This window comes from Squalius cephalus (genome assembly GCF_949319135.1).
Source record: "Squalius cephalus genome assembly, chromosome: 17".
Taxonomy (NCBI): domain Eukaryota; kingdom Metazoa; phylum Chordata; class Actinopteri; order Cypriniformes; family Leuciscidae; genus Squalius; species Squalius cephalus.
The window spans coordinates 37,011,329-37,036,976 of NC_137138.1; the positions used below are offsets into that span (position 1 = coordinate 37,011,329).

Sequence of the window (25,648 nt, forward strand, 5' to 3'; positions counted from 1 at the left end):
TTCACTTTGAGGGCTGAAAGATACCAAGTGTGAATACACCCTGAGTTTGGTCCAATTAAAGGGGGCTACATGCAAAAACACCTTTACACCCAACACATGGCTGCTGATATACACATGGGGTGCAAAGAATAGAAACAAATACACACAACACTTAACAAATATAAGAATGTCTACTTGCTTTTTGTTTTCTTCTTTTTGGCCAGGGTAGCGGGTGGGTGCTTGTGTGGCTCCTGTACCTGTGGCTTAGGGGTGCAAGGGGAAAAGATTAAGAATTATATATTCAGTATCTTGGGGAAGTTGCTTAATTAATAGAAGGGGGTGAAATTCACATTGGTTAACTTTATATTAATACAATGATTACAAAACCATGGAGCCTATTTACAGATGCGGTGCAAGGCAAGATTACTTACTTTGTCTTTTCTTTAGTTGACGTTGAATGGATGGTGGGGCTCGTCTGCCTTGGCTTGGTTTGGATAGTGGGGCTTAAGGTGCAAGGGAAAACGGTTAAGCATTTTATATTCAGTATCTTGGAGGAGTGGCTTAATTAATTAAAAGAGGTGAAATTCCCCCTGTGTAACTTGTTTTATATTATGCACTGATTGCAAAAAAAAAAAAACAGGATAAATTTACAGATGTGGTACAATGCAAGATTACTTACTTTGTCTGTTCCTGGGTGGTAGAGGCTCCACATGCTGCTGAGCCTGAGAGTCGATCGTAAACAGTTCAAGTGTAATAATTTGCTGGTCTTGTGGGATTAGCTGGTCTATGGGCAGGGGCTGGTCTTGCTGGAGGGGCTGGTCTTGCTGGGGCTGGTCTTGCTGGGGCTGGAGGGGCAGGGCCTGGTCTTGTTGGGGCTGGTCTTGGTGGAGGGGCTAGTCTTGGTGGAGGGGCTGGTCTTGCTGGGGCTGGTCTAGGGGCAGGGGCTGGTCTTGCTGGGGCTGGTCTTGGTGGAGGGGCTGGTCTTGCTGGGGCTGGTCTTGGTGGAGGGGCTGGTCTTGCTGGGGCTGGTCTAGGGGCAGGGGCTGGTCTTGCTGGGGCTGGTCTTGGTGGAGGGGCTGGTCTTGCTGGGGCTGGAGGGGCAGGGGCTGGTCTTGCTGGGGATGGAGGGGCTGGGGCTGGTCTTGCTGGGGCTGGTCTTGCTGGTGCTGGTCTAGGTGCAGGGGCTGGTCTTGCTGGGGCTGGTCTTGCTGGGGATGGAGGGGCTGGGGCTGGTCTTGCTGGGGCTGGTCTTGCTGGGGCTGGTCTTGGTGGAGGGGCTGGTCTTGCTGGGGCTGGTCTTGCTGGGGCTGGAGGGGCAGGGCCTGGTCTTGCTGGGGCTGGTCTTGCTGGGGCTGGTCTTGGTGGAGGGGCTAGTCTTGGTGGAGGGGCTGGTCTTGCTGGGGCTGGTCTAGGGGCAGGGGCTGGTCTTGCTGGGGCTGGTCTTGGTGGAGGGGCTGGTCTTGCTGGGGCTGGAGGGGCAGGGGCTGGTCTTGCTGGGGATGGAGGGGCTGGGGCTGGTCTTGCTGGGGCTGGTCTTGCTGGTGCTGGTCTAGGTGCAGGGGCTGGTCTTGCTGGGGCTGGTCTTGGTGGAGGGGCTGGTCTTGCTGGGGCTGGTCTAGGGGCAGGGGCTGGTCTTGCTGGGGCTGGTCTTGGTGGAGGGGCTGGTCTTGCTGGGGCTGGAGGGGCAGGGGCTGGTCTTGCTGGGGATGGAGGGGCTGGGGCTGGTCTTGCTGGGGCTGGTCTTGCTGGTGCTGGTCTAGGTGCAGGGGCTGGTCTTGCTGGGGCTGGTCTTGCTGGGGCTGGTCATGCTGGGGATGGAGGGGCTGGGGCTGGTCTTGCTGGGGCTGGTCTTGCTGGGGCTGGGGCACATCTGTTGTGAAGTTTGCAAAAATATAAATTCAGTACACATTGTCAAGTAAATCAACAACAAACACTAATGAACTATACATAAAATTATCTTACCATTCAGTTTGATTATGAAGTCATATGCCCTCTTCATGCTGGTTAAGAAACGCGTGTGTTTTTGCATTGGTGGCAGATGCGTGACTACATCTGCCATCAACTTGCCTGTGCCCTTGTGCCTCTGGCTTATAAATAATATGGGCATATAGCCCAAGGCAGAGAGTTTTTGGACCTGAAATGAAACAAAATAATTAACACATTTCCAATATATTATATTGCTACATTACTACATATATGGCAGTCCGTCTACAATTTAAAGACCTAATCTGACAAAAAAATATTTGTTCACGCTTTCAACAAGTGTTAAGTATTAGTAAAGACATGTTGTAAAATTAATACACAGAAATATTAATTCATGAGTATTTCTTAAATTGCAACTGTCAGTGCTCGATTTTGTTTGAAGATAATTAATCAGATGTTGTTACAGTAATGAAGATGGCGTCTACTCCACACTGACTTTGAATCAGAAACAGAGGGCAGTTTACTTGGTGTATAAACTAGCTACTATTTGATTCATAGTTCATCCCTATCCCTGCTATCCCTGCCATCAGTTACACAAGTATTTTAAAGATAAGTGTAGTCTAGAATATTTCCATCTTATGTACATACACCAATGTATTTTCAAGATTTTTTTTTTTTCACAACAGAAGTACACCTGCATAAAATGAAAGTATCTTTACATATTGTGTAAGGAGAGCTTTTTGACAAACTGTTTATCAGAGCAACTTGTATGTGATGTACATTTATCACTTGAGCATCATGTGTGCTGCCAAAGCAATTTAATAGGGATGTACAGTATGGTGTGGTTTTTAAACGATTGTCTGTTCATGCTGTTCATACTCAAATTTCATACTGACAAGATGTGCCAACTTCCAACATCCAGGCACGAATGTGAATCCTGGTACACAGCACACAGCATGGCTGCTATGTCTTCTGTCCATCAACAAACATGATACCAAATACTGTATGTACTTTGGGCTTAATATTGATTACCACTCAATTAATGAAGCATAAGCATTTTTACTTACAGCTATTTGGGCAGAGGCCACCACCCGAGATGCATTTTTGTTTTTGATGACCCTCTGGCCCCAGTCATCATTAATTTTTTTGAATAACCGCTTGCTTGGCAGTGTGGCAAAACAAGCACTGCAGGTTTTGCGGTTGGCCTGCTGACAGACCTGGCAGCTTGGGCAAGGCCTGAATTTTGGCTTTGTCATTCTAAAATGTACACGCATACAAAAAATATAAATATTAAATATCATACAGGGATCCAAACACACATACAGTAAGTACAAGAAAGACAGAGCTAGTCAATCTATTAGCACGTGTCATACAGCAGTAGGCTATGCTTAACGTCACTTTTCTAACATTATCAAAGGCAATACTAGATCTGGATGCTTGCAAGCTGGCAAATTATTTAAGTGCAGAAAAGGTGTGAAACAAAGTCGCCAAGCGAGCCATTTGCTTTCCTGTAGTCATAAACCATCTTTGAATACTGACATTCCTCACAAAACTTAAGTTTGATTTACCTCATGCCAACAGCAATCTTTATTTTAAAGGTTGGCCTATATTGTGCAGACTCCTGCAAATTTAATTTGGTGCAATAACCAGGTATTATGCCAGTCTATATTCATTAAATTGGTAAATGATGTACTTAAAACAACACCAACAAATTAATCTATATTCTCTGATCCCGACCTTTACACTTTGAGTTGATTACAGTGAGTGAAGAAGAGGCAGCAACCCAGGTCCTCCGTCCCTCTAAAAAGCTACCACCACTCAGATGGTTAAGGAACCTGTAGAGAAAGAGAAGAACAAATCAAAAAAGAATAGATCACCAAACTACATATTACAATATGAATAACTACTAGACTAAGAAGTTAAGCAAATCCTGCTCTTGTTCATTCATGCAATCACAATATCATAAAAAATGAATGGCTTCAAAAAGAAGTATTTTGAACACATCCTTGTTCTGCTTTAATTCTATATATCCCCAATAACCTTTCCCCCAATAATCATTTACACGTCCAAAATAAAATTGAGTTTATTTCCACACAAAAAAAAATGTTGTGTATATGTATAGCCTACCGGTATATATATATATATATATGTATATATATACACACACACTGTATATATGAAGAGTTCAGATGCAAAAGCCTCTAAGTGCCACTGAAATTTTCTTCTAGAATGATCATTTACAGCAGGGTTCACCAATCTCGGTCCTGGAGGGCCGCTGTCCTGCAGAGTTTTGCTCCAACCCCAATTAAACACACCTGAACCAGCTAATCAAGGTCTCACTAGGCATACTAGAAACTTTCAAACAGGTGTGCTGGAGCTGGTTGGAGCTAAACTCTGCAGGGACAGCGGCCCTCCAGGACCGAGATTGGTGAACCCTGATTTACAGTATATAAAGCTTGTATTTTTAAGTTCAGTAATTTCACTTAAATGACAATTAATAGGTAATTTGCATTGCATTTAAGTGAAATTATTAAACTTAAATATACAAGCATGATAAAAATGACCATTCTAGAAGAAAATTTCAGATGGCACTTAAAGGCTTTTGCATCTGAACTCGTCATATATATATTATATATATATATATATATATATATATATATATATATATATATATATATATATATATATAATAAAATTACGAGTTTATAAAAAAGAAGAAAATTCTAGAATTCTAGAAGAAAATTTCAGATGGCACTTAAAGGCTTTTGCATCTGAACTCGTCATATTATATATTATATGTAATATTAATAAAATTACGAGTTTATAAAAAAAAACATGTTGTAGGCATATATATAGGCTATAGGCCTCCAACATGTTTTTATTTTATTTTTTATATAAACTCGTAATTTTATTAATTTTGGGCGTGTAATGCTTATTCATTTCTCTTTCTTATGAGACTGTTGTATTTATTTCTCTTTCTTATGAGACTATTGTAAGCGACTTACCGTGGTGGAATCGCGCTGGGCAATGGTTTCTGCGATGGTCGCACACAGTGACGTGTTGCACAAAATTGCGCCAAAATATCAATCATAATTAAAAAGCACAGTCTTAATATTTTTTTATAATATTTTTTAATATAATTTTAAAGGGGTCAGCATAAATGTCTAAGTGAAGGAAACACGGGTATATTACATTTAAACACACAACTTCCCAGAATGCATCCATCACTTTGCCAAAGGATATGTCCATATTAAGCAATAAAAACATTTCTGCAGTAGGCTGTTTAATTTATTACAACATCATAATCAGTATTGAGAAGAAAGTTCTATAAAAGTAGGCTATTCTTTTGTTTTCTTTTTTTTTTGTCGCATAAAAAGCAAAGTTGTAGGCTATAGGATCACTATAGTATAAGCAATTGCAAATTGAAATACCATCGGCAAAATCCCACCTAAATTAAGGCATGTTTTAAGCCTACAGCAAATATGCAGTCCTGCAATTATGTCGTTTTAATGTAGCCTAAAATTATATTTAAAAAAATAAATAAATAAAAAGGAGAGAGAGATAGAAAAAGTCGTGATACCGATTTAGTCAAGGATTTCTGCCCCACGAAAATGTATGGTCACCGTGCCAATTATTGTACAGTAGCCTATGCGCCGCACGCTACTGTGAAATACACATTTGCAGCATAATTAATCACCTGAAACCATACTTTCCAGCTGGATGGATAACGTCTCGGGTTACGACTGTAACCCTTGTTCCCCGAGAAGGGAACGAGACACTGCGTCGTCGTCGTGACGACACTTTGGGGAACGCCCCCAGCGTAGCGCATCTGAAGTATGAATGAAATCTGTCCAATCCTGATTGGTGCTGCGTCATGACGTAGTAGATGACGGCATAACCGGAAGATACAAAGGGACGCCGGCACAAACACACGTTAGCTCCTTTGCGATGAAGCAAGCGCTCTGCCCGTGATAGGTGTGGCGACGAGACGCAGTGTCTCGTTCCCTTCTCGGGGAACAAGGGTTACAGTCGTAACCCGAGACGTTCCCCTTCGAGGGAACTCGCACTGCGTCGTCGTCGTGACGACACTTTGGGGAACGTAATACCCACTATGCCACACCGTAATCACACCCGCCCTAGTATGAAGCTGTAAGAACAGGCATACCTAGGACGCGAGCACTCTGGCGCCAGGCGTCACAGGAAGTTGCAGACTATAAAAACGTATGAAGGTGTGCGGGGTGGCCCACCCGGCCGCCTCGCAGATCTCCTGAAGCGAGACTCCAGAAAGGAGGGCCACCGAGGAGGCCATGCTCCTGGTGGAATGAGCCCTCACGGCCATAGGTGAAGGCAAATTGCGCACCTGATAAGCCGTGGCTATAGCCTGGACAATCCAATTGCTGATTGTCTGTTTAGATGCAGGCAGCCCTTTCTTGGGTTAACCAAAGCACACCAACAACTGGTCTGACTTCCTCCATTGAGAAGACTTCTCCAAATAAACCCTAAGGGCTCTGACTGGGCAGAGCAGGTGAAGTCTCCCCTCTTCCGCCGTCACGTGAGGTGGAGGATGGAAGGCCTGAAGAACCACAGACCGTGCCACATTAGATGGCACCTTGGGCACATAGCCCGGTCTAGGATGTAAGATGGCCTTAACTCCGCCGGGGGCAAACTCCAGGCAAGTTGGCATTATAGCCAAGGCCTGGAGATCCCCCACTCTCCTCAGAGAAGTGATAGCTAGGAGAAAGGCCACCTTAAGGGTCAGGTTCTTTGCCTCAGCCGACTCCAGTGGCTCGAAGGGGGCCTCAGCCAACCCTTCAAGTACCACTGCCAGGTCCCAGGTTGGGACTCTGAAGCGAGCCGCAGGCCTCATCCTCCGAGCCCCACGGAGGAAACGTACAACCAGATGGTGCCTCCCCATGGGCCCATCACCTACAGGCGAGTGGAAAGCCCCAATGGCAGCCACATACACCTTAAGTGTGGACGGGGTAAGACCGGTGGAAAAACGATCTTGGAGGAACTCCAGCACTGAAGCCACTGGGCAGTTAACTGGGTCCACCTCACGCTCTCTACACCAAGTGGAAAACACATTCCACTTCAGGCTGTACAGTCTCCTGGTAGAAGGAGCCCTGGAGCTGAGTAGGGTCTCGACAACATCTGCTGACAGGCCAGCCTCTAGGTACCGAGCCCCCTCAGGGGCCAGACCCAGAGGTTCCACAGCTCTGGCCGGGGGTGAAATATTGTACCCCCTGCCTGCGACAGCAGATCCCTCCTCAGAGGGACCTGCCACGGGAGGCCGTCTAGCAGTGCTACAATGTCCGAGAACCATACTCGGGTCGGCCAGCGGGGTGCTACTAGAAGTAGACTGATCCCCTCCCGGCGGACCCGCTCCAAGACTCCCGGGAGCAGAGCGATCGGGGGAAATGCGTACAGACGCAGCCTCGGCCACGTCTGCATCATGGCGTCCAGCCCCAGCGGAGCTGGATGCCTGAGAGAAAACCACAGTGGACAGTGGGACGTCTCTTGAGACGCAAACAGATCCACTTCCACTGGGCCGAATCTCACGCACATGGCTTCCACCACCTCTGGGTGGAGTCGCCACTCCCCGGGCCTCAGCCCCTGCCTCGACAGGATGTCTGCTCCCTGATTTTGATCCCCGGGGACGTACATCGCTCTGAGAGACGACAGTTTCCCCTGGGACCACAGAAGGATCTGGTGTGCCAGTCTACATAGAGGGCGCGACCTCAGACCCCCCTGATGATTCAGATACGCGACTACAGAAGTGTTGTCCGAGCGTATCAGGACATGGTGGCCGCGGAGGTCCGGGAAAAAGCTCCTCAGAGCTTTGTAGACCGCCAGCATTTCCAGGCAGTTGATGTGCCAGGAAGAATGCCGGGTCTCCCACAGACCTCTCGCAAAGCGGCCGTCCATGACCGCGCCCCAACCAGTGAGAGAGGCATCTGTTGAAACGGTTTTCCGGCAACATGATGCTCCCAGTACTGGTCCCTGGGACAGGAACCAAGGTTTCCTCCATATGACGAGAGAACGAAGGCATCTGCGCGTTACTCTGATCATACGGAACGGATTCCCCCTCGGGGAAAATCCCTTGGCTCTCAACCACCACTGTAGGGGTCTCATGTGTAGCAGGCCAAACGGTATGACGCTGGACGCTGCTGCCATGTGCCCCAGCAGTATTTGAAACTGCTTTACAGTGAGGTTGTGGCCTAGCTTCGCTCTGGAGACCATAGCCTGTATGGAACCCACCCGAGCAGGAGACATTTGTGCCCGCATCGTCGTGGAGTCCCATACCACTCCCAGGAACGTAGTCCTCTGGGAGGGCGTCAACACGCTTTTCTTCGTGTTGAGTCTCAGCCCCAAGCACCTGATATGGGCCAGAACGACATCTCGATGTCGAACTGCCATATCGTACGACTTGGCTAATATTAGCCAGTCGTCGATGTAATCGAGTACACGAATGCCCTGGAGTCTCAGCGGAGCCAGCGCTGCATCCATGCACTTGGTGAAGGTGCGAGGGGAAAGAGCTAGGCCAAAGGGAAGAACCCGATATTGGTACGCTTCGCCCCCGAAAGCGAACCTCAGGAACTTCCTATGACATGGAAGGATGGATATATGGAAGTATGCGTCCTTCAGATCTATCGTGACGAACCAGTCCTCAAACTGGATCTGACTCACGATGGCTGGAATTGTGAGCATCTTGAACCTGAATCTCCTCAGAGAACGATTCAAGTGCCTGAGATCTATTATTGGACGCAACCCCCCATCCTTCTTGGGAACTATGAAGTACCGGCTGTAGAACCCGGACTCCCTGTCTGGCAGAGGAACACGTTCTATGGCCTCCTTGACCAACAGGGATTGAACTTCCTGTTCCATATCCCGAACCTGCTCTGGGCCGACCACAGTCCAGACCACCCCGTTGATCTTCGGGGGAGGGGAGCTGAACTGCAGTCTTTAACCCAGCTCTACAGTACGCAGGGCCCACGCAGATATATTCGGAAGGCATGACCATGCGCCGAGATAATCTACTAAGGGAACCAGCCTCTCGAGGCTGGCCTCGGGTGTCAACCGAGCCTCGTTCCCGACCCCCTGAAGCGGCTGACCGGCAGGGAGCAGTCGAGAATGATTTTCGGTGTGCGAACGCGTTCGCTGCCCAGCCGCAGGTCTTTCTAGAGGCGGCTGGAGCGGCGTGCGTACGCAGGAAATCAGTGTGGCCCGAAGCGTACTGGACGGCGGGAACACAGCACTGATTTCCCAAGAGCTCCGGTGGGGAGGCGACCTCGATCGCTCCACCCTGGGGGGGACAGCTCTGAGCGGTCCAGCCGCAGCTAGGACCGCTTGGCGGAAGCCTTCTTTGCCTGAAGGACAGTCTTCAGATTGACCTTAGGCTCAGAAGGCTTGCCGCGAGAGCGCTGCCTCCTTTGCCAAGCTTCCCTCGGGAGGGGCGCGGGAGGCGACACTCTCTTTTTGCACCTGTCGGTGCAAGGCTCAACATTTTAATTCCTCAAAATTAAATGCAGCCAAAAACACTGGATAAGTGAAACACGGTCTGGATGGTAGGCTGAATTAAAATATCTAACTTCTCAAAGTCAGATAATATTCCATCATTTTAATTCCATAGAATTAAATGCAGCCAGAATCACCATATTTATTTATACGGTTTCGTAATCTACGCGCTGCCTCGGCAAACGCGAGATTCGAGCCGTCACAATATATCGGCTTTCATCCCTCGAGAAGAAAGTCAACAGGTGCGAGGTTGAAACATCCGACAGCGCACGGCTTTTTTCTATGCACGCGCGCCGAGATATTTCCCAATGAACACTGCCAGCACCCTCAGGAGCTGACTGTGAATGCCTCGCACTCAAACAGTATTATTTCACAGATCGCGTGTGTCCCTTAGCAGACTCGTAATCTACGCGCTGCCTCGGCAAACGCGAGATTCGAGTCGTTCACAATATATTTGGCTTTCATCTCTCGAGAAGAAAGCCAACGGGCGCGAGGCTGAAACACCCGAAACGCACGGCTGTGTGCGTCAAGATATTTCTCAATGAACACACAGCCAGCACCCTCAGGAGCTGACTGTGCATGCCTCGCACCCACACAGAATCTTTATTGCAGAGCAGCCCCGTAATCTACGCGCTGCCTCAGCAACGCGAGACCCGAGCTACTATAGAATAGATTCTGTATTGCAATGCAGACATTAATCTACGCGCTGCCTCGGCAAACGCGAGATTAGTCACAGAATCTTTATTGCAGAGTAGCCGTAATCTACGCGCTGCCTCTGCAAACGCGAGATCCGAGCCACTATAGATTCTGTATTGCAATGCAGACCTTTAAACTACGCGCTGCCTCGGCAAACGCGAGATCAGTCACAGAATCTTATTGCAGAGTAGACCCGCAACCTACGCGCTGCCTCGGCAAACGCGAGATCCGAGCCACTAGATTCTATATTGTAATGCAGATGTTATGGGACAATTCTTATGGGACAAACAACACCAAATAAGACAAACAGTTTCACACAGAGCGCTTGCTGAAGAGCAAAAAGCTAACGTGTGTTTGTGCCGGCGTCCCTTTGTATCTTCCGGTTATGCCGTCATCTACTACGTCATGACGCAGCACCAATCAGGATTGGACAGATTTCATTCATACTTCAGATGCGCTACGCTGGGGGCGTTCCCCAAAGTGTCGTCACGACGACGACGCAGTGCGAGTTCCCTCGAAGGGGAACCCCCATTTCGTCAAAATCCAAAGATGAGGGATTAGCAGCCATATCACCCTGTAGCCCAAGACTGGTTGCCCACTGAAGCTAAGCAGGGCTGAGCCTGGTTAGTACCTGGATGGGAGACCTCCTGAGAAAAACCAGGTTGCTGCTGGAAGAGGTGTTAGTGAGGCCAGCAGGGGGTGCTCACCCTGTGGTCTGTGTGGGTCCTAACGCCCCAGTGTAGTGACGGGGACACTATACTGCCAAAAGAGCACCGTCCTTCGGATGAGACGTTAAACCGAGGTCCTGACTCTCTGTGGTCATTAAAAATCCCAGGATGTCCTTCGAAAAAGAGTAGGGGTGTAACCCCGGCATCCTGGCCAAATTTGCCCCTTGGCCCCTGTCCATCATGGCCTCCTAATCATCCCCATATACTGATTGGCTTCATCACTGTCTCCTCTCCACCAGTAAGCTGGTGTGTGGTGGGCGTTCTGGCGCAATATGGCTGCCGTCGCATCATCCAAGTGGATGCTGCACATTGGTGGTGGTAGAGGAGATTCCCCCATCTATGTAAAGCGCTTTGAGGTCTCAGAAAAAGCGCTATATAAATGTAACGAATTATTATTATTATTATTATTCAAATATCGGACGACCCTCTCCGTTGTCAAGCGACGAATAGGGGGTAGCCTACCCTCAACGTCGGCATTTGGACGTGAGGGGGAAATGATCAAACTATGTGATCTAAAATTATAAAATATCCCATCTAAATTAAGGCATGTGTTAAGCATACAGCAAATATAAAGTCCTGTAAATATGTAATTTTAATGTAGCCCAAAATGATATAAAAAAAGAGAAAGGAAAAAGTCGTGATACCCATTCAGACAAGGGTTTCTGCCTCACGAAAATGCAGGCTATGCTCACCGCACCAATGAATGATTGTAACAATATGCGCTGCACGCTACTGCAAAATACACATTTGCAGCATAAAATCAGTCGCCTAAAACCATTCTTTCCAGCGCAGGCAAACCACTGGATGTGTAACCCCATTTCGTCAGAATCCAAAGATGAGGGATTTGCACTCAAATCTATCGGACGACCCTCTCCGTTGTCAAGCGACGAATAGGGGGTACCCTCAACGTCGGCATATGGACGTGAGGGGGAAATGACCAAACGGCAGTATGTGACGAATAGGGGTGAGACCATGTTGAGTTATATTGTAATAGTCTTAAACGAGTATTTATAGTTTGAGTTTGTGCTTTTAAACATATTGTACCCCACTCATCTAACGAAATGTCTTTATTCAAATATTGCATCCATTCTCGTCTTTTATTTTCAGAATTTTCTTTATGATTCTGTACCAGTATATTATATAATTGGGAAATTCGCCCTTTACTGAAACATTCTTGTGTGGAAAAGGTTTCCAGTGTAGACAATGAAGGGAGTTGCACAGATTTCTTTAATTTTGAAAAAATAAAACTTCTAAGCTGTAGGTATTTAAAAAAATGTTTCCGGGGTATATTAAATTTTGATACCAGATTGTCAAATGACATTAAAATATTGTCCTCATATAAGTCCATCAATCGAACTATTCCTTTATTCAACCATAGTTTAAACCCCATATCATTTTTAGCTGGAGTGAAATATTCATTCCCCCAAATCGGGGAAAAGCAAGACAGCAAGGGGGCCTCTCCGAGAAATTTATGAACTTCGTACCAGATCATAATGGTATTTTTTACAAATGGATTTTCTGTTTTACGTTTTAGTTCTTTAAGGGGTGCTGAATGTAAAAAGCTGTCAAGTGTCAAGCCTTTTGCAGCCAACATTTCAACCTGTAACCAAGGCAAATTGGTTTCTCTAGAGAACCAGAACATCGCAGCCCTCATTTGAGCAGCCCAATAATACCACAATAAATTTGGTAATTGAAGCCCCCCCTGTCATAGGGCAAATATAGAAGGGAAAGTCGAAGTCTAGGCTTCCTGTTGTTCCAGATAAAATTAGAAAGAAGTTTGCTCACTTTTTTAAAAAAAGCAGGAGGAGGGGCAAGTGGTAACGATTGAAAGACATATAGAAACCTCGGTAATACTTTCATCTTAATCACATTTATTCTTCCCATTAAAGACAGGGGCAGCGTCATCCATCTAGTCGTCTCCTCAGACACCTTCGCCATTAGAGGTTCATAGTTGGCTGAACTGAGTGAGCCTATTTTAGGGGTTATTTTAATTCCTAAGTAATAAAAACCATTATTAGCATTAAAGGGATAGTTCACTTTGAAATAAAATTTTGGTATGTTTTAGCTTACCTCAAGGGCATCCAAGATGTAGGTGTCTTTTTTTCCGCAGTAGTTTCAATTTTGATATTTTTAGGTCAAACCGTTCTTGTCTGTCAGTCATATAATGCAGGTCTATGGTCACTGTCTCAAAGAGCAAGCACAGAGTCCAAATTAAACAATTCCCCATCGTCCAAATTAAACAATTCCCCATGGTAAGTACACATTGATGGCCTAAGACACGAAACGAGCGGTTTGTGTTTGAAAACGAACAGTATTTATATCGTTTTTACCTCTTGTAACACAGCCACGTCTAAGTGATCTGAGGGCACGGGCGCTTCCTGCTGTGTGACGTGTGCGCAGACTGGTGCATAGATATATATACACTAGATGTCGCATTAAAGACATTCGTTCCAATGAACTGCCGTAGCCATGGCGACATCTAGTGTATACATCTATGCACCAGTCTGCGCAAACGTCACACACCAGGATGCGCTCGCGCCCTCAGATCACTTGGACGTGGCTGTGTTATAAGAGGTAAAAACGATATAAATACTGTTCGTTTTCAAACACAAACCGCTCGTTTCGTGTCTTAGGCCATCAATGTGTACTTACGATGGGGAATTGTTTAATTTGGACGATGGGGAATTATTTAATTTGGACTCTGTGCATGCTCTTTGAGACAGTGACCACAGACCTGCATGATATGACTGTCAGACAAGAACGGTTTGACCTAAAAATATCAAAATTGAAACTACTGCGGAAACAAAGACACCTACATCTTGGATGCCCTTGAGGTAAGCTAAAACATACCAAAATTTTATTTCAAAGTGAACTATCCCTTTAACAAACGGATGCACTACTTTTGTATTAATTCTCTCTTGTTCATTTAGAAACATGATTGATGACTTGTCTTTATTTATTTTAAAACCAGAAAAAACACCGAACATGCCCATGAGCTCTAAAAGGGAAGGTATCGATTTTTCAAGCTCTGATAGAAACACTATGGTATCATCAGCATATAAGGCAATGCGGTGTTCTAAAACTGCTGTATGAATACCACGAATTATTGGATGTGATCTAATTGCTATTGCTAGCGGTTCCATGGATAATACAAAGAGTAAAGGCGAAAGCGGCGAGCCCTGTCTGGACCCACGACTTAATTTAAATGGTTGTGAGATAAAATTGTTAGTAAGTACCTCTGCAGTAGAATCAACTAATAGAATTTCCATCCATCTACGGAAATTGTCACCCAGACCAAACCGTGCAAGAACCTCCAACAAGTACGGCCATTCAAATCTGTCGAATGCCTTTTCGGCATCGAGAGACAGGATGGCCGCATCTGGAGCACCGTCCCCGGAATGTACCAAATTAAGTACTCTCCTAACATTGTGGAACCCCTGACGATTCTTAACAAAGCCACACTGGTCTGAATGTACCAGCAGAGGTAGGACCTTCTCAAGTCTCATCCCCAAGGCTTTAGCAATAATTTTTGCATCAGTATTCAAAAGTGAAATAGGTCTATATGACCCACATTCTACAGGTGACTTTCCTGGCTTCAAAATAAGAGTGATCAGGGCACTTTTCAATGAGGGAGGAAGAGAACCTCGCCGAAAAGCTTCTACATACATATCTAGTAACGGGCCTAATAATTTATCTTTGAATTCCTTATAAATATCTATTGGGAGTCCATCTGGACCCGCCGCCTTTCCGCCCCTCATTTTAAGAATAGCATTAGAAACTTCTTCTAATTCCAATTCCCTATCTAGCTCAAGTTTTGTTGCTTCGGAAATAGAGGGAATATCCAATCCATCCAAAAATGTATTTGGAGTAATGGTGCTTGTAGGAAATTCGGTATGATACAGAGATTTGTAAAATGATACAAATGTACCATTAATCTCACCCGGATCATTTGTAATTTCTCCTCTCCCATTTCTAATTTCATTAATAGCTTTTTCTGATGTTAATTTCTTAAGTTGCCAGGCCAACAGTTTACTGGGTTTCTCACCCTGATCATAAAAAGTTTGCTTTAGTCTTAATATACTGCTTTCAGCTTTTAGTGTTGAAAGTTCCTCATATTCAGCTTTTAAAGCTAATAATTTTTGCTTAGTTTGTACAGATTTATCTAGGTTTAATATTTTCTCTAAATCTCTAATTTCAACATCTAACTCACGCATCTTTTGTCTATCTTTGTTAAATTTGGAACTAGTATAACTAATCATTTGACCTCTAATAAATGCCTTAAAGGCTTCCCATCTAATGGCCGCCGAGGTTTGATCTGTGTTTATTGAAAAATACAAGTCTATCTGTTCCCCATCAAATTTAATGAAATCAGAGTTTTGCAACCATCTAGGCTGCAAACGCCATCTAGGGGAACTTTTGATTGCTTGAGTGTCTAAATAAAATAATGAGGTGGGGGAATGATCCGACAAAACCGCACTATCGTATATACAACTTTCTATATTAGGCAATAAAGAAACAGAAATTAAGAAGTAATCTATACGAGATGAGGTTTTAGATAAAGAAGAGAAACATGAGTATTCCCTTTTTAATGGATTTAGTGTTCTCCAAGGGTCGTATAGATTTAAATCTTTCATGGCTTGTCTTATTTTCCTTCTACTTTGAGAGTGAGAACTATCCAGGCCTGAAGAGCGGTCAAGCAACGGGTCAAGAGTGCAATTAAAATCCCCTGCTACTATCACTGTTCCAGGTAGCGAGGCAATCAATAAGAAAAGATTCTCAAAAAAAGCCGGATTATCATCGTTTGGGGCATAAATATTGACCAAATTAATCATTTTACTCATATAAGTTCCCTGCACTATCAGGTATCTACCAGCCTTGTCTGTAATGTTCTTATTTACTTGGAAGGGTACAGACTTATGGATCAACATCATAACTCCCCTTGAATGAGAAGAAAAACATGAAGCCAAGACCTGACCTGGCCATCTTCTTTGTACCTTTTGGAGTTCCTCTTTAAGTAAATGAGTTTCCTGAAGAAATACTATAGAGGATTCCAATTGCTTAATCCTCGTCATCACTTGCTTTAGTTTAATTATTTTAATAATCCATTCCAAGAGGTGAGTTTAAGCTTCTTTATCTGTGAGATTTTGCTTTAATTTAAGACAGATTGTACAGCATAGCAATAGCCATATAAAGTAAATAATCATTCGATGTGGAAGTTAACCAAGAAATCAGCCAATCTAAGAAGCTAGTACAGAAAATATAAAAACAAATGAATAACTCAAAAACCTGCCATGAACACCCCCCATTAGCTGTTATCCCGAACTGAACAGCCTGCCCCCTCCCCCCTTTATCAACTTGGGATATAGTTATGTCCTCACACCGATCCAATATTAACAAGGGAGCAGTTAAACCAAACCAAGTGCTTATTAAGATCAATGAAAACAAAACCATAAGACAAACAAAAATAGTGTGTGACCTGGCTTTGGAATTACAAAAAAAAAAAAAAAAAAATAATAATAATAATAAAAATAAAAATAATACAAATTATAATAATAATAGCTCTTAAAATAAATGTACCTTTCCCCAAAATGTGTCTTACTGCCTAACTGTCACAGTGTCTGGTTTGTGTCTCGTTTTCACGGTGTCCTTCACATTGACTACAATTCCCAGCATTCTGTCTGTCACTTATCACTGTTCATTACACTCAGCTGTTGCCCCTAATCATTGTCCCAGCTGTTCATTGTTAGTCCTGTTAGATCTGTGTGTATTTATTCTCTGCCTGTTTCTGTATGTGTACGGAGTCGTTAATTTGTGTCACCACACTTCTTGTCTGTTTATACCCGTTCTTGTTTGGATTGCTTCTCTGGATTTTTGACCTCTGCATGGATTACAACGATGTTGGATTGCCCTCTTAATAAATTACTGCACTTGGATTTTCCTGCTTCCCATGTGCATCCGTGACAGAACGACTCCGTCCACCATAAATCCAGCGGTAATTTTCATTTTTTATTATTTTTTGTAGGATCTCGTCCCCAGTTACTATGTGGATTCCACGTAGCGAACTTTCTCCCGCAGAGAGAGAGAAGGGCATCTCTTTACTAGAGTATTTTTCTAGATGTGCACAAAGGCATGAGGAAATCAGGATAGCTGAAGCTTCACCACGGGTCTCATCGAGCGCTGGGACTTCGTCGATGGTTTCGTCCAGTTCAGAGACGGTACACATCCGTCAGAAGGAAAGAAGGAGGAGACCTGCGTCGGCCCAGTCAGAGACTGTCCGCGTCCCGTCTGCCCAGTCAGAGACTGTCCACGTCACGTCTGCCCAGTCAGAGACTGTTCACATTCCGTCTGCCCAGCCGGAGACTGTCCACGTCACGTCTGCCCAGTCAGAGATTGTTCACATTCCGTCTGCCCAGCCGGAGACTGTCCACGTCACGTCTGCCCAGCCGGAGACTGTCCACGTCACGTCTGCCCAGTCAGAGACTGTTCACATTCCGTCTGCCCAGCCGGAGACTGTTCACGTCACGTCTGCCCAGTCAGAGACTGTTCACATTCCGTTTGCCCAGTTAGAGACAGATCAAGAGATGCCCATTCGTGTGGCTGCCAAGGCTATGATGGATTATTTGGAGCGTCTGACTCGGATCCTGGACATGCCAGTGTCCGTTCCTGAGCCGGAGCCAGTGTCCGTTCCTGAGCCGGAGCCAGTGTCCGTTCCTGAGCCGGAGCCAGTGTCCGTTCCTGAGCCGGAGCCAGTGTCCGTTCCTGAGCCGGAGCCAGTGTCCGTTCCTGAGCCGGAGCCAGTGTCCGTTCCTGAGCCGGAGCCGGTGGTGCCAGTTCCAGTGCCCGAGCCGGTGGTGCCAGTTCCAGTGCCCGAGCCGGTGGTGCCAGTTCCAGTGCCCGAGCCGGTGGTGCCAGTTCCAGTGCCCGAGCCGGTGGTGCCAGTTCCAGTGCCCGAGCCGGTGGTGCCAGTTCCAGTGCCCGAGCCGATGGTGCCAGTTCCAGTGCCCGAGCCGGTGGTGCCAGTTCCAGTGCCCGAGCCGGTGGTTCCAGTGCCCGAGCCGATGGTGCCAGTTCCAGTGCCCGAGCCGGTGGTGCCAGTTCCAGTGCCCGAGCCGATGGTGCCAGTTCCAGTGCCCGAGTCGGTGGTGCCTGTTCCTGAGCCAGTTCCAGTGCCCGAGCCGGTGGTGCCAGTTCCAGTGCCCGAGCCGGTGGTTCCAGTGCCCGAGCCGATGGTGCCAGTTCCAGTGCCCGAGCCGGTGGTGCCAGTTCCAGTGCCCGAGCCGATGGTGCCAGTTCCAGTGCCCGAGTCGGTGGTGCCTGTTCCTGAGCCAGTTCCAGTGCCCGAGCCGGTGGTGCCAGTTCCAGTGCCCGAGCCGGTGGTGCCAGTTCCAGTGCCAGAGCCGGTGGTGCCAGTTCCAGTGCCCGAGTCGGTGGTGCCTGTTCCTGAGCCAGTTCCAGTGCCCGAGCCGGTGGTGCCAGTTCCAGTGCCCGAGCCGGTGGTGCCAGTTCCAGTGCCCGAGCCGATGGTGCCAGTTCCAGTGCCCGAGCCGGTGGTGTCTGTTCCTGAGTCCGAGCCGGTGGTGCCTGTTCCTGAGTCCGAGCCGGTGGTATCTGTTCCTAAACCGGTGGTATCTGTTCCTAAACCGGTGGTGTCTGAGCCGGTGGCGTCTGTTCCTGAGCCGGTGGCGTCTGTTCCAGTTCCTGAGCCGCCGGTGGTGTCTGTTCCTGAACCTGAGCCGGTGGTGTCTGTTTCTGAGCCGGTGGGGTCTGTTCCAGTTCCTGCGCCGGTGGGGTCTGTTTCAGTTCCTGCGCCGGTGGTGTCTGTTCCGGTTCCTGCGCTGGTGGTGTCTGTTCCAGTTTCTGCGCCGCCGTGGCCGCCCGAGGGGTCGTCTCCGCCGTGGCCGCCCAAAGGACCTGCCCCGTCCCGGTCGCCTGCACAGCCGGATCCGCCCTGGCCGCCCGAGGGAAAGTCTCAGTGCCCGAGCCGGTGGTGCCAGTTCCAGTGCCCGAGCCGGTGGTGCCAGTTCCAGTGCCCGAGCCGGTGGTGCCAGTTCCAGTGCCCGAGCCGGTGGTGCCAGTTCCAGTGCCCGAGCCGGTGGTGCCAGTTCCAGTGCCCGAGCCGGTGGTGCCAGTTCCAGTGCCCGAGCCGGTGGTGCCAGTTCCAGTGCCAGAGCCGGTGGTGCCAGTTCCAGTGCCCGAGTCGGTGGTGCCTGTTCCTGAGCCAGTTCCAGTGCCCGAGCCGGTGGTGCCAGTTCCAGTGCCCGAGCCGGTGGTGCCAGTTCCAGTGCCCGAGCCGATGGTGCCAGTTCCAGTGCCCGAGCCGGTGGTGTCTGTTCCTGAGTCCGAGCCGGTGGTGCCTGTTCCTGAGTCCGAGCCGGTGGTATCTGTTCCTAAACCGGTGGTATCTGTTCCTAAACCGGTGGTGTCTGAGCCGGTGGCGTCTGTTCCTGAGCCGGTGGCGTCTGTTCCAGTTCCTGAGCCGCCGGTGGTGTCTGTTCCTGAACCTGAGCCGGTGGTGTCTGTTTCTGAGCCGGTGGGGTCTGTTCCAGTTCCTGCGCCGGTGGGGTCTGTTTCAGTTCCTGCGCCGGTGGTGTCTGTTCCGGTTCCTGCGCTGGTGGTGTCTGTTCCAGTTTCTGCGCCGCCGTGGCCGCCCGAGGGGTCGTCTCCGCCGTGGCCGCCCAAAGGACCTGCCCCGTCCCGGTCGCCTGCACAGCCGGATCCGCCCTGGCCGCCCGAGGGAAAGTCTCCGCCCTGGCCGCCCGAGGGGTCGTCTCCGCCGTGGCCGCCCGAGGGGTCGTCTCCGCCTTGGCCGCCCGAAGGACCTGCCCCGTCCCGGTCGCCTGCACAGCTGGATCCGCCCTGGCCGCCCGAGGGAAAGTCTCCGCCCTGGCCGCCCGAGGGAAAGTCTCCGCCCTGGCCGCTCGAGGGACTGTCGTCTCCGCCCTGGCCGCCAGATGAACTGTCACTCCCTGTCCCCGTTTCCCTCCATGGACCTGGCCCACCTTCCCTCCCCCTGATCCTCCACCATTCCACCTCCCTCCTGAACTCTTGTGTTGTGTTTTAGTGTTGTCATGGAGCGTCTGGTAGCTGCTCCGTAGAGGGGGGGTTATGTCACAGTGTCTGGTTTGTGTCTCGTTTTCACGGTGTCCTTCACATTGACTACAATTCCCAGCATTCTGTCTGTCACTTATCACTGTTCATTACACTCAGCTGTTGCCCGTAATCATTGTCCCAGCTGTTCATTGTTAGTCCTGTTAGATCTGTGTGTATTTATTCTCTGCCTGTTTCTGTATGTGTACGGAGTCGTTAATTTGTGTCACCACACTTCTTGTCTGTTTATACCCGTTCTTGTTTGGATTGCTTCTCTGGATTTTTGACCTCTGCATGGATTACAACGATGTTGGATTGCCCTCTTAATAAATTACTGCACTTGGATTTTCCTGCTTCCCGTGTGCATCCGTGACACTAACATTGTAGGTTACTGGGCTTATTGTAAGAAAACGGTTTAAAGAAAAAAGAAAGAAAAAGAAAAGAAGAAAAACATACTTTAAAAATAAATAAATAATAATAATAAATAAAAAAATGAAATAAAATGTATTACGTACATACAAAATAAAATGATAACCGAGCTATCTGTGTATATAAATACACTAGTGATAGTATATAAAAAAGTTAAAGTTAAAGTAAGAACCTACCCAGCTGAGAATAGAAGAAGTGCACAAAAATATATAACTCCGAGCCACTTCGTTCTCGCTAGGATTCAGATAACGAAAATCTGACAAGTGTCCTTTTAGGTTCTGTCCACTTCACCTGCACTTTGTATTCCTTGCAAAAACTTATCCGCCTCAACTGGGTCCTCAAACTCACGGGTCTGTCCATCGATAGTCAGGCGCAGCTTGGCTGGGTAAACTATCCCATAATTGACGTTCATGGATCTCAACCGTTGTTTAACTCCTCCTTTGAATGCCTCCTTTGACGGTGAAGATCCGCGGATAAATCGGGGAAAAATCTGACTTCATGATCTCCATACATGATCTTGCCTTTAATCCTCGCAGCTCTCATCACTCTGACTTTATCTTGGAAGTTCAAAAACTTCATGATCAGCACTCTTGGAGGAGATGATCGACTGGATTGTGAACGGCCAGGTAGTCTGTGCACTCTCTCGATGATGGGCGGCGCGGGAAAAGTTGCCGGGCCCAACACTTCAGGTAACCATTTTTCTAAGAATGCGACCGCGTCGGGATTTTCCACCTTTTCAGGAAGATTGACCAGTCTTAGGTTTGATCTTCGAGAGCGGTTTTCTAGATCGTCTAGTTTGTGTGAAAGGGAGGCTAGACGCTTAACTACCTCTTCCATTTTGCCCTTCTCTGTAGAAACCGTGTCTTCTACGTTGCTAATTCGCTCTTCGGCCATATCCATGCTTCCCGAGAAGTCTCTAACATCCTTTTTTACCTCATGAATTGCGTTAAGAACGCCATCTATTTTTGTCGCAAAGTCACTTCTCATCATGTCCAGCTTTTGGATCACATCCAGATTCTGGCCAGTGTTGGTACAACTTTCCTCAGGTTGGGAAGCACTGCATGCATTACCTGACGAGCTAGCTACACTGCTAGCATCCCCCTCATCATCCTGGTCGTTGCGTGGCGAGGAGTCCGATTTATGTTTTATTTTGGATTTTTTCGACGGCATTTCGGTTCTTATTTCACCTCAAGAAATTAGTGAAAAATAAAATAAACTTGTATAAACAAAAAGACGGATACAGGATTTTCAACAAATAATGCCAGGAGCTCACCAAAAGACGTGCACTCAGCTCGGAGTCATAACCACGCCCCGTCTAGAGTCTATTTAATAAATTACACTGCATTTGGACCCCGCATTCTCCTTGTCTCCGCCGCTGCATCACAGATACAGATCAACACATACAAATTATAATTTAATATCTTCACAGTGTTTTGATGTGTCAGGTTTTTTTTGATGACTTTTTGTCATGAGTTTCGAATGAATTGGATCAAACGGTCGAGGAGAAGTTTCTTTTATTTCCACGCTTGAGATCTTTATGACTTACAGTCTCTGACGCCCAGACATGTTTAGAGCAGGAAAATAATAACTGATAAAACACTGCAAGTATAATAATGTTGCAGCGGCTTAAGTGCTTGAACACATTAAATACACCTGGATTAAAATATGTTTAACAAATCCCACTTCTACATGATTTATAAATGACTGATGTGAATCTACTGTGAAACTAAATGAAGCTGATCTTCATCAACACAAACAGAGCTTGAGAAAAGCACAGACACTGATGTCTATATGAGGAAGACACACACCGTCACACACACTGATGACTATATGAGGAAGACACACACCGTCACACACACTGATGTCTATATGAGGAAGACACACACCGTCACACACACTGATGACTATATGAGGAAGACACACACTGTCACACACACTGATGTCTATATGAGGAAGACACACACCGTCACACACACTGATGTCTATATGAGGAATACACACCGTCACACACACACACTGATGTCTACATGAGGAAGATACACACCGTCACACACACACACTGATGTCTACATGAGGAAGATACACACCGTCACACACACTGATGTCTATATGAGGAAGATACACACCGTCACACACACTGATGTCTATATGAGGAATACACACACCGTCACACACACTGATGTCTATATGAGGAAGACACACACCGTCACACACACTGATGACTACATGAGGAAGACACACACCGTCACACACACTGATGTCTACATGAGGAAGACACACACCGTCACACACACTGATGTCTACATGAGGAAGACACACACCGTCACACACACTTATGTCTATATGAGGAAGACACACACCGTCACACACACTGATGACTATATGAGGAAGACACACACCGTCACACACACTGATGTCTATATGAGGAAGACACACACCGTCACACACACTTATGTCTACATGAGGAAGACACACACCGTCACACACACTTATGTCTATATGAGGAAGACACACACCGTCACACACACTGATGTCTATATGAGGAAGACACACACCGTCACACACACTGATGACTATATGAGGAAGACACACACCGTCACACACACTGATGTCTATATGAGGAAGACACACACCCGTCACACACACTGATGTCTATATGAGGAAGACACACACCGTCACACACACTGATGACTATATGAGGAAGACACACACCGTCACACACACTGATGTCTATATGAGGAAGACACACACCGTCACACACACTGATGACTATATGAGGAAGACACACACCGTCACACACACTGATGTCTATATGAGGAAGACACACACCGTCACACACACTGATGACTACATGAGGAAGACACACACCGTCACACACACTTATGTCTATATGAGGAAGACACACACCGTCACACACACTGATGTCTATATGAGGAAGACACACACCGTCACACACACTGATGACTACATGAGGAAGACACACACCGTCACACACACTGATGTCTATATGAGGAAGACACACACCGTCACACACACTGATGACTATATGAGGAAGACACACACCGTCACACACACTGATGTCTATATGAGGAAGACACACACCGTCACACACACTGATGACTACATGAGGAAGACACACACCGTCACACACACTGATGACTACATGAGGAAGACACACACCGTCACACACACTGATGTCTATATGAGGAAGACACACACCGTCACACACACTGATGACTATATGAGGAAGACACACACCGTCACACACACTGATGACTACATGAGGAAGACACACACCGTCACACACACTGATGACTATATGAGGAAGACACACACCGTCACACACACTGATGTCTATATGAGGAAGACACACACCGTCACACACACACTGATGTCTATATGAGGAAGACACACACCGTCACACACACTGATGTCTATATGAGGAATACACACCGTCACACACACACACTGATGTCTACATGAGGAAGATACACACCGTCACACACACTGATGACTATATGAGGAAGACACACACCGTCACACACACTGATGACTATATGAGGAAGACACACACCGTCACACACACTGATGACTACATGAGGAAGACACACACCGTCACACACACTGATGACTATATGAGGAAGACACACACACACACACTGATGACTACATGAGGAAGACACACACCGTCACACACACTGATGACTATATGAGGAAGACACACACCGTCACACACACTGATGACTATATGAGGAAGACACACACCGTCACACACACACTGATGTCTATATGAGGAAGACACACACCGTCACACACACTGATGTCTATATGAGGAATACACACCGTCACACACACACACTGATGTCTACATGAGGAAGATACACACCGTCACACACACTGATGACTATATGAGGAAGACACACACCGTCACACACACTGATGACTATATGAGGAAGACACACACCGTCACACACACTGATGACTACATGAGGAAGACACACACCGTCACACACACTGATGACTATATGAGGAAGACACACACACACACACTGATGACTACATGAGGAAGACACACACCGTCACACACACTGATGACTATATGAGGAAGACACACACCGTCACACACACTGATGTCTATATGAGGAATACACACCGTCACACACACACACTGATGTCTACATGAGGAAGATACACACCGTCACACACACTGATGACTATATGAGGAAGACACACACCGTCACACACACTGATGACTATATGAGGAAGACACACACCGTCACACACACTGATGACTACATGAGGAAGACACACACCGTCACACACACTGATGACTATATGAGGAAGACACACACACACACACTGATGACTACATGAGGAAGACACACACCGTCACACACACTGATGACTACATGAGGAAGACACACACCGTCACACACACTGATGTCTATATGAGTATTTATTACACAGTTATTCTGACATGATATTGCAGGTACAGAAGTTCAGCTGTTATTAATGTAATGAAGAGAGAATAAGAGACTCTAGAACATCATCTCACTGTCACTGATTTATCATGAAGCTCAAAGCATTATGGGTAGAATCTCTCTACAGGCTATTCTCATTCATCAACAGTTTCACTGATGATACAGTTTTAACCCCAAACCCCGGATAGAGCGGCTGAGTGAATGTGGTCTGGACTGTGTGTATGAGGCTCATTCTGTCTCCGCTGACGCTGTAGAAGGACAGAGTTCCTGCAATGTGATCCACATACACTCCTATTCTAATGCTGTACCATACACCGAGTTCAGTCCTTCTGTTATTGTGCATGAATGAGTATCTGGAGCTAGTGCAGTCCAAACTCCAGGACTGAGCATTACGTCCAAACTCACACTTATCACCCTGTCCCTTCCTGCTAATGCTCTTATATGACACTGATATAGACACATAATCACCACTCCAACCACTCCAACTCCACTCAATCTCCCAGTAAGAGCGTCCTCTCACACTCCCTCTACACAACACCTGCTGACAATTATCAAATCTGTCTGGATGATCAGGATACGGCTGCTCTGCGTAAGTGCCAGTAATCACTCTGTTCCTCTTAGACAGACGGAGGCGTTTATGAACTGTGTTCAGATCCAGAGTGAGCTCATCAGAATCTGATGGAGATAAAACACATCACAATCAGGAGTTATGAATCTGATCTTTTAATGTATCTGAACTCTTCATGTTCAGTATATCAGCAGTGTCTCAGTGCAGTTTAATCATCATTCACATGATCAGCTCTAAATCTC

At 46.9% G+C, this 25,648-nt stretch overlaps 3 protein-coding genes and 1 long non-coding RNA gene across 7 annotated transcripts in view; 1 reads left to right on the forward strand and 3 right to left on the reverse strand.

Moving 5' to 3' along the window:
• Positions 1-214: 214 nt before the first annotated feature.
• LOC307145063 lies at positions 215-806 on the reverse strand. The gene is made up of 3 exons (XR_013818878.1): positions 659-806; positions 411-482; positions 215-242 (listed from the first exon to the last, which is right to left on the reverse strand). It is a non-coding gene; the product is annotated as an uncharacterized lncRNA (long non-coding RNA).
• A 344-nt stretch (positions 807-1,150) lies between these two features.
• Positions 1,151-3,712, reverse strand: LOC307174529 (uncharacterized protein; the record flags this gene model as incomplete). The annotated part of the gene is made up of 5 exons (XM_079898393.1): positions 3,640-3,712; positions 2,970-3,159; positions 1,942-2,113; positions 1,444-1,849; positions 1,151-1,382 (listed from the first exon to the last, which is right to left on the reverse strand). Exons 2-5 carry the CDS (start codon positions 3,156-3,158, stop codon positions 1,151-1,153), a joined length of 999 nt encoding a protein of 332 aa, XP_079754519.1. The 5' UTR covers position 3,159; positions 3,640-3,712.
• Positions 3,713-16,859: 13,147 nt separating this feature from the next.
• LOC307145078 (uncharacterized protein) lies at positions 16,860-20,303 on the forward strand. Its single transcript, XM_079847908.1, has 4 exons — positions 16,860-17,133; positions 17,285-17,785; positions 18,177-18,754; positions 19,469-20,303. The coding sequence occupies exons 2-4, from the start codon at positions 17,423-17,425 to the stop codon at positions 19,794-19,796; spliced, it is 1,269 nt and encodes a 422-aa protein (XP_079704034.1). The 5' UTR covers positions 16,860-17,133; positions 17,285-17,422; the 3' UTR covers positions 19,797-20,303.
• A 1,558-nt stretch (positions 20,304-21,861) lies between these two features.
• LOC307174564 (uncharacterized protein) overlaps positions 21,862-25,648 on the reverse strand; it is a 215,002-nt gene continuing 211,215 nt past the window's right edge. For all 4 annotated transcript variants that reach the window (XM_079898453.1, XM_079898455.1, XM_079898452.1 and 1 more), the window contains one exon: positions 21,862-25,513. In XM_079898453.1, the coding sequence (XP_079754579.1) occupies positions 24,960-25,513 (554 nt within the window). In that variant the 3' untranslated portion in view covers positions 21,862-24,959. The remainder of the gene's footprint in view (positions 25,514-25,648) is intronic.

Excerpts from the sequence above, each read along its gene's own strand:
- LOC307145078 (XM_079847908.1), top strand. The coding sequence starts at position 17,423 with ATGCCCATTCGTGTGGCTGCCAAGGCTATGATGGATTATTTGGAGCGT. Across the intron at positions 17,786-18,176 it reads AGCCGGTGGTGCCAGTTCCA|TGCCCGAGCCGGTGGTGCCA; the intron begins GTGCCCGAGCCG and ends AGCCAGTTCCAG. Across the intron at positions 18,755-19,468 it reads CGTGGCCGCCCAAAGGACCT|TTTCTGCGCCGCCGTGGCCG; the intron begins GCCCCGTCCCGG and ends TGTCTGTTCCAG.